The sequence below is a fragment of the Amphiprion ocellaris genome, chromosome 13 (genome assembly GCF_022539595.1).
Source record: "Amphiprion ocellaris isolate individual 3 ecotype Okinawa chromosome 13, ASM2253959v1, whole genome shotgun sequence".
Taxonomy (NCBI): Eukaryota; Metazoa; Chordata; class Actinopteri; family Pomacentridae; genus Amphiprion; species Amphiprion ocellaris.
The window spans coordinates 13,655,719-13,664,045 of NC_072778.1; the positions used below are offsets into that span (position 1 = coordinate 13,655,719).

The window sequence follows — 8,327 nt, forward strand, 5'->3', positions numbered from 1 at the left end:
CTCATGCAACACTTGCATCTACTCCTTACATGTTAAACTGTTTTTCTTTGTGCCTTTTTCTTAAATTTGCTGTGTAAAATATTTCAGTGTTTTTTCTGTTTTGTGACATACGTAATATAATTTATTTCATTGTTTTAGAACAATTAAACATTGTATAGAAATGATAACTGAGCATTTCATTGTACAGTATACTTTAAGATGTATAATTGTGCTCTATCTATGTGATTAAAAACTATGTTGTGCTGATTCTGAAATACTGTGACAGCTTTAACAAAAACAGAATCCAGTATATTTGGACTACTGGTTTAGATGGCACAAAATATAAAAATGAGCTTTGTTTTTGTTTTCTTTATATGTAGAACGAACAGCATTTTTAATGTAGCTTCCATGTTTTCAATTATTATCATCTTGATTAGCATCATCTCTGTTTATGGAAGAATCCAAGTTACTAAGGGTTTCATGAGGTGACAAAATAATAAAATAAATCATACTTGATGGCTTAGATTCATTTTGTAATGAATTTAAAATGTCGCAGTAATACGTAATGTAAAACTAATGTGTAATGGTAATAGCGTCACAATGCGTTTTCATGCTTTTAAAACTGCTTTGTCACCACGGAAACCGAATTTGACATTATCAAACAGTTGCTATGTTTATTTTTGAATACATGTACAAATTTTTATCTCTAGTTTAAATGTGTTTTTAAAAAAGCAGCGCTGTCCGATTTTTTTAATTTTTTTTTTTTTAGTTACAGACGTTACCTAGGTGACAGCAGGGTGGAAACGCCTTTTATGATATGACCTGCCGTGTAACGTAAACAACTGTCGTAAAATGACGCGCCCCCGTAACACAGCTGGCCCTCCACTGCTAAACAGGCGTGGAATTGCTGTAGTGTTACTTGATTGAAGAATTGTATTTTGTGATTTTTCTTGTTTAACAAAACCGACCTGGCGTTGCAAGTTCGGACGAGTTTTGACACACTTGAGGAACGCGGTAACGGCGACCAACGAGGATGTTTAAAAAGTACGTTGCGGATAATTTCGGTGTTGTAACGTTAGCTAGCCACACTTAGGTGGCTAATGCTAACTGATTAGCCGTGCCGTCTTCGAGTTTGTAGGAAGCTAATGTTCAGTAAATGAGACAAGCAGACATGAGTCATACCTTTAGATACCCTTTGTTATAATTATTAGAGGTAGGCATACGCAGTTAAAATAGTCACATAGACACAAGATTAAACAAACACGACATTCTCTGTGTTTCTTTTAAGTTAATGTACACATCAGTATCATTGCCATGGACGTTGTATTCAACACAATGTAAAGTCAGCATGGTAACTGGTATTATTATGTTCAAGAACATGTAGCAGTGCTTCACCGAAGTAGAATTACAAAGGCAGACTTAAACCACCCTAAGATGAACATTTAACTTCACCGTGGCGAGTTTTGAAATGCTTAAAATGGAGAGTATTGAGAAAGATTGGTTACTGTCTCGAGCAGCCACCATTTAAAAAAAATAATATTTTCTGGTAATTGTGAAAATGCATTCCATGTTTTGAGAAATAGTTTGAGAACCTTGTAGGTTCTTCCAGAGCTCTAAACCTGTTTCTTGTCCTGTGTTTCAGATTTGATGAGAAAGAAAATGTGTCTAACTGTATCCAGCTGAAAACATCAGTGATCAAAGGCATCAAAAATCAGCTGTTGGAGCAGTTTCCTGACATTGAGTCATGGCTCAATCACATAATGCCAAAAAAGGACCCTGTCAAAATAGTGAGATGGTATGACTGACATTTTTGTTATCAGTGTGTTTTATATACAGTGGAGCTGCAATGATGAACCAGTTAGCTGTCAGCATTCAATTCAGTAGTAGATATTATGATAGTTTGAGGTTTTTTTTTTTTTTTTTTAAAGATTACTTTAAAATTCTCTGATTGCAGCTTCTTAAACATAAATAGTTTCTGGTTTCTTTACTCCTCTGTGACAGTAAACTGAATATATTTGACCTATGGACAAAATAATCCAGTTAATAATGAAATTAATTGTTAGTTGAGCTCTACAATGCAGTGTCTTCTTAAAAGAAAGATTCACTCCTACAGTTTATAATATTTCCTTATTTCTTCCAGCCATGAACACATTGAAATCCTGACAGTGAATGGAGAACTGCTTTTCTTCAGACAAAGAGAAGGACCATTCTACCCAACCCTCAGATTGTTGCATAAATGTGTGTGAGATATTCTAACATTATATGGTTAACGGTTGTATTTGAATGTCCTCATGACGAAAAGATTATATTTTTCCTTGTCACAGATCCTTTCATTCTTCCACACCAGCAAGTCGACAAAGGGGCCATTAAATTTGTCTTGAGTGGAGCCAACATCATGTGTCCTGGGCTGACGTCACCAGGCGCTAAACTTTACCCGGCCGGGGCTGACACAGTAGTTGTATCCTTTTGTAAATAACGCTGCACACCAGAGCTGTTTGATTTCTCCACTCAAAGTTTTGACAACCTTTGGGGTAATAAAAAAAACTTTGGGGTTGTAAAAAGTCACCTTCGTTATGCATTTTAAACGACCTTACCTACACGTTTTTCCTTAATAAGTGGATACAGGCCATAATGGCAGAGGGAAAACAACACGCACTTTGTGTTGGCGTAATGAAGATGTCTGCAGAAAGCATGTAAGACTTGTTTTGCTTGAGCAAACGGTTGCTGCTTTTACTACAGGATGAATCTAATCTGTGTGTTTTACAAACAGAGAGAAAGTCAACAAGGGAATCGGAATCGAGAATGTTCACTATCTGAATGACGGATTGTGGCACATGAAGACGTATAAATGATGACGTCAACGCCTGCAACGCCCAACCCCAATCCCTTCGGAAAATGTGCGGAGCTCTTGACAATGAGGCATGAGCTGCCAGTCAACTGTTTACACGTACAGACTTAGCTGTGTAACCTGCTGGACGCTTCGATTTAACCATCATTATGCACAAATAAAAGAAAGATCTTGCTTTAAATTATATTCTCCGTTTATAATTTGTATCGGATCTCAGTCCTGTGGCAGATCAAAATCAAATGGACATGACGGCATTGTAGGATTAAATTTTCAGGTCTGACTGCACCAGGTTACAAGGCTGTGATCTGTCGAGTGGGGTTTAGTTTCGGTCATTATTCTCCCTTTCAAAACCACAATACTGATGTATGTTTGCATAATGAATGAGACCAGTGCTGTGCCACCTTCTTGCTTTTAAACCTGTTACTCTGCTCCAGTGCTTGTATACATTGTGGCTTTGTTTGCCATCACCGTAACAAGTGAATTTCCTTGTAGTTAGTAACCAATTTAGTTCACATATCCACTAGTTGAGCTGGAAATCCTACATTCAGTGTTTAGTTTTTTTTTTTAAAACTACCGTTAAACTGAGGTGATATTTTTGTCCAACTTTTTATCAGTGAGGGTGGTGTAGCAGTTCATCAGAGAGAACTAGAATTTATGTCTTTTCATGCAGTAATTTCAGATACAACACATGGCTCACGAGTGCTACTAATAAAGTTGGATATAAAATGCTGTCAGCAATAGAAAAGTTTTATATAAAAATTGTTCAACATAAGCTGTCCTCTGAACAGTACGATTATTTCCTCCTCTCAAAAACCAGTCGCATCCACAGTGTCCCTGTTGGATAATTCACCACCACAGACCCACATTAAGTTTATTCAGTAATTAATTTTTATTTACTTTCATTATCCAAAAGTCACTTCATCTGTTCACTTTGATCCTCATGTTTTTAAAATGTCAGTGGAACAGTAATACTTCCACTGAAGGCTGAAGACTTGCTTTATTGTCTTTATGTGACATGATAAATACACAACTCCTGTAACAGTGAGATATGTTTTGTCTATTTAGCTGTGAAGGCCAATTCTTCATACAAGGAGATAACCAAACATAACATGGCAAGAAAGAGCTGCACCATGATATTGCTCGGTCAACACTGAAAATTAGTGCCCTAGTACAATCTTTAAATCAGAGAGGTGATTTATTCCAGGCAAAACTAAAAGTTATTTATGTGGTAAAGAGGGCCGTGCATTTGGAACAGTTAAATAATTGCAGAAACTTGCATCTCCCTCCAATGCAGATTTAAGACCACAAAAAGACATCTAAGATACATAATACATAAATTACCAAATCCTGCAAATCTGGTCAAGTCATGAGTCAAATCCATTTCCCAGCCCTACCTGGATTCAAAGGGCGGCACACCCATCAGCTCTGTTTACTTACACCACAAAAGAATGGGGTGCTGATTGTGTCAAGTGCAAAAAGTACAAATATACATAAAAGTGTTGTTCCCTCCCAGGATCCATTTTTACAAACGGCATAAGAAAACCATCTCCCCAAATTTAAGTTTGCCATCATAGAAGCAAAAGAATGTAAGAGGACACACCCAGCTCGAAGGAATGACATTCTAATCATTATCTGAACCTTCAGGAGGGTAAAATGTCATCAAGTCATGAAAATCGTGCCCGTATGGACGAAGTCTGTAAACTCCAAACATCAGAACCTGCATCTGACTCGGTGACATCCCGTTGAATGTGACAGCCATGTCAGAGCAGCAGCCCTCCACTACATTGGTGGGGTTTGCCTTCATGCTGTCTGATATCAGGCTGTGAACAGTCTTGCTGTTGAACAGGCCCTTTCCGTGCATATCTTCTCCGTTCTCTGCAAACACACCTGTATATTTGAGACACACGGCCAGCTGCTTGTCTTCACTCAGCTTCCACAGGGCACGTCCTCTTTCTGGACACTTTCCTTCATCCTCAAACACATTCACCAGCCTTTTCAGGGCTTCATAGCTTAGGACAATGCCGCTGGCCAATGCCACATACTCAAGCTCCCCTGACTTCATAGCATTTCCCAGGTAGAAGGGTTCACTCGGATCCTTTGTGAGCACAAGATACTTGAGATTCTCAATGATAGCAAACGTGGTGGGCCGTGCCACAAAGAACCAACGCAGATCCCCGGCATTATCATAAGCATGCTTCAGAGCTTTACGTAACCTCGCCCAATCATCTTTCTCATTTAGATCTATTGCCTCAAGTGCCTTAGAGGACTCTGAGGTGTAAAACACGGCCTTGTCACAGTGTTTGGCCCAGGTGTCCAAAGCAGCAGCCCAGTAAACAAGGACACTGGGCTGGACCATGATGATGCAAGAGACTCGAACTTGATCGAGCAACTCCTGAGTATGACTGTCAGAGAGGTGATTCAGCTCCTCTTTACTTGCAGCTTTGACGTGATGATGATGGTGGTCTTCTGTCATGAACTCAGTGCTGGGACTGAAACTACTCAGGAACGACAGCACCAAGCAGAAGAGGCCTCCCATGACCATCCCCTTCATGAAAGAGCCTCCGTCAGACAACATGTTGGCAACAGACACTGGAAGACAGAGAAGAAGAATGATTGTACAACCACATATGCTATTCAGGATTTTTGTATTTAGAGCTGAAAACATATCACTTAAGTATTTTATTTCAGAAAACTTAATTGAAGTGACACAATTCATGAGTTATGTCACTTTTTTGTGCAAAATTACCACATAGTTTCAGCTTTATGAATCTCATCTGTTTAAAGCTTATCAACTGTGGGGATTTTTCACTTTTTTGTCATTTGTGATAGCAAATTGAGTTTTGTACTGCTGGTCAGGCAAAGAGCAATTTCAAAATGCTTCAAGATATTGTGATGGTTATTATTAAAGAATTTCACTGTCCGCAGGGTACTTAATGAGGAAAGCAATCTTTAGTTGCATTACTTAAACTGTGGTGATATTTTACTAACATACGACAGGCAAACAGCAGCTTACATTGAGACCTTTGTATATGCTTCCACTTCCTCGTGTTTAGACAACTATGATCATCTCGGTACAAATGTTAGGCCTGATTATAAAAAAATCTACTTTTACCAAAAGGTTAGCACAACTTCATATATTCTGGGTTCTATGAGTATATGTGTACATTTAAATGTAAATGTGGTTTGGTATGTGTAACATGTATTCATGATTTGATGTAAATTAAAAAAAAAAAAAAAAAAGACCTTTTGCACCTACTAATGATGCTATACAAATACATTCTGTCACCATTATTATCCTTTGTACTACACTACCAGTCAAAAGCTTGGACACACCTTCTCATTCAATGCTTTTAATTTATTTGTAGTATTTTGTACATTGCAGATTAACACTGAACATTCACACTTTTTTGTTTACAACATAATTACATATGTATTATTTTATAGTTTTGATGTCTTCAGTATTAATCTACAACGTACCAATATAATTAAATAAAAACCACTGAATGAGAAGGTGTGTCCAAGCTTTTGACTGGTACTGTACAGTCAAAAGTGTACTGGTGACACAGTATAATTAACCCAGGTTCAAGTTGCTTGTCTTGTTGAACCAGCAGAGCAATCTGAAAGAGACAGTAGATCATCAGGTTTCACCTTTATGAAACTGACCTGCAAATTAGGGCTGTCAAGATTCATTTCTACAACCACAAGATTACAAAATTAATGAAAAAGGGCCATTATAAATGCAGTCCAGAATTATTTTTTTTATACCTCAGTAAACATCGGTGCTTAACAGTCATTGAGTGTACTAACATTGAAGACTAATTAGATGTCAAAAATATTCACATTTCTTCTTTTTTTGTGGGAAAAGTGAAATGACTAAACGGATTAATCCATCGTCCAAATAGTTGACGATTAGTGGTATTATTTTTCTGGACAAAACACTTTCTGTCTGATCAAAAAAAATGTACAATCAATAATGATCGTTAATTCCATATTCTAAAATAAATATAACTTTCCATAAACACAAAATGAAAGCTTCACTTAATGTTTTACATTTCTTCCACTTCACTGTTGTTGGTTTCTAAGGATAAATACATGGAATAAGACTTCTTAGTGTAATATTTGTCGAGACAAGCATTGTGCGTTAATGAAACATGATAGATATGAGTCGCTCTGAGGCGTTTTGTGTCGATATTTTAATCAGCAGTATTCAGATCCGGTAACTTGATAACATGGTTCCGGGCAGTTAGAGGCGAAGTCGCTGTAACAACCAGCTGTTAGCTAACTGTTAGCTTCGTAATGTTACACTCCGCGGCGAACTCTGGGCTCTTGTTAGCAACATAAATAAATCAAATAAAGAGTATTTACTGTACCTAGCTATGTTAATGCTGCCGTGTCGGCTGATACTACCGCTTTGCCAGTCTTTCAGGTCCCACTTTTCCTGGTTGGTTACCAGCGTCAGCAGGATAGTAAACTAACAACCAGGCATAGGCATGCTTCTTCTTCTACGGACTGTTTTTCTTCTCCGTCTACTTCTGACTCTTCTTCGACGGTGTAAATGCAGACAGCAGCCGCAGTGTCACGGTACTGCCCAAAGGCTCTGCTGCCCCCCTCTGGTCTTAGTAGAGCGTTACCCAGGCTGCTTATCTGGTGAAGAACCTCCAAACCAGGTGTGTCAAACTCATTTTAGTTCAGGGTCCACATACAATTTGATCTGAAGTAAAATCGTAGCATAATAGAATATTCTTTATTGTCATTATAAACAATGACAACTCCAACATTTTAACCTTTGTTTTAGTGCAAAAAAGTACATTCTGAAAATGTTCACATTTCATAGAGACATTATGAACAATCTGAAATTTCTTTGAAAAAATAAATGTAATTTTGACAATATTATGCTTCATTTATACATGTGCGTTACAACTTACAAATTACAGTGAATCTACAGTGGCAAAGGACAAATTTAAAAGAGCAATTGCTTTTATTGAAAAATTGCAGTTAATGCCTTCTCTGTAATTTTTTACACTTTGCAAAGTCATCCTCAATCAGTATTGTACATCTGGACGCTTCAATTTTACTCCAATCAGCTGTGCAAAACTGTCAGGTGGCACAGACATCGTGAATGAGCAGCCATTTTGAAGTTCAGCCACAAATCCTCAACTGGACTGAAGTCTGGGCTCTGACTCGACTGCACCAAAACATTCACCCTGTTGTCTTTTAACTACTTCCTACCTTTACTTTACCTTCTAAATTCACAAGCTTTCCAGAGCCTACTGCTGAGAAACATCCAAACACCATGATGCTGCCACCACCATGCTTCATAGTGGGGATGATGTAAAGGAAAAAGGTCGAGGGAGTTTAGAGCAGGATTGGATCCTCTGGCAGACCCCTTTTGTTTGATGCTGCTGTTTGCTCTAAGCTCTATTCAGCCAAGTCAGGTTTAAAAACTTGAAATGACATTTACCCTCCCAATAAGCTTCTTAGGAAAACTACAGGCTACAAG

General features: G+C 37.9%; 2 protein-coding genes across 2 annotated transcripts; one reads left to right on the forward strand and one right to left on the reverse strand.

The window, feature by feature from the left end:
• Nucleotides 1-835: 835 nt before the first annotated feature.
• On the forward strand, nucleotides 836-3,008 carry mcts1 (MCTS1 re-initiation and release factor). Its single transcript, XM_023272669.3, has 6 exons — nucleotides 836-1,023; nucleotides 1,622-1,774; nucleotides 2,120-2,217; nucleotides 2,304-2,437; nucleotides 2,605-2,672; nucleotides 2,750-3,008. Exons 1-6 carry the CDS (start codon nucleotides 1,013-1,015, stop codon nucleotides 2,829-2,831), a joined length of 546 nt encoding a protein of 181 aa, XP_023128437.1. The 5' UTR covers nucleotides 836-1,012; the 3' UTR covers nucleotides 2,832-3,008.
• A 684-nt stretch (nucleotides 3,009-3,692) lies between these two features.
• On the reverse strand, nucleotides 3,693-7,356 carry c1galt1c1 (C1GALT1-specific chaperone 1). The gene is made up of 2 exons (XM_023272668.3): nucleotides 7,198-7,356; nucleotides 3,693-5,416 (listed from the first exon to the last, which is right to left on the reverse strand). Exon 2 carries the CDS (start codon nucleotides 5,400-5,402, stop codon nucleotides 4,449-4,451), a length of 954 nt encoding a protein of 317 aa, XP_023128436.1. The 5' UTR covers nucleotides 5,403-5,416; nucleotides 7,198-7,356; the 3' UTR covers nucleotides 3,693-4,448.
• Nucleotides 7,357-8,327: the final 971 nt, after the last annotated feature.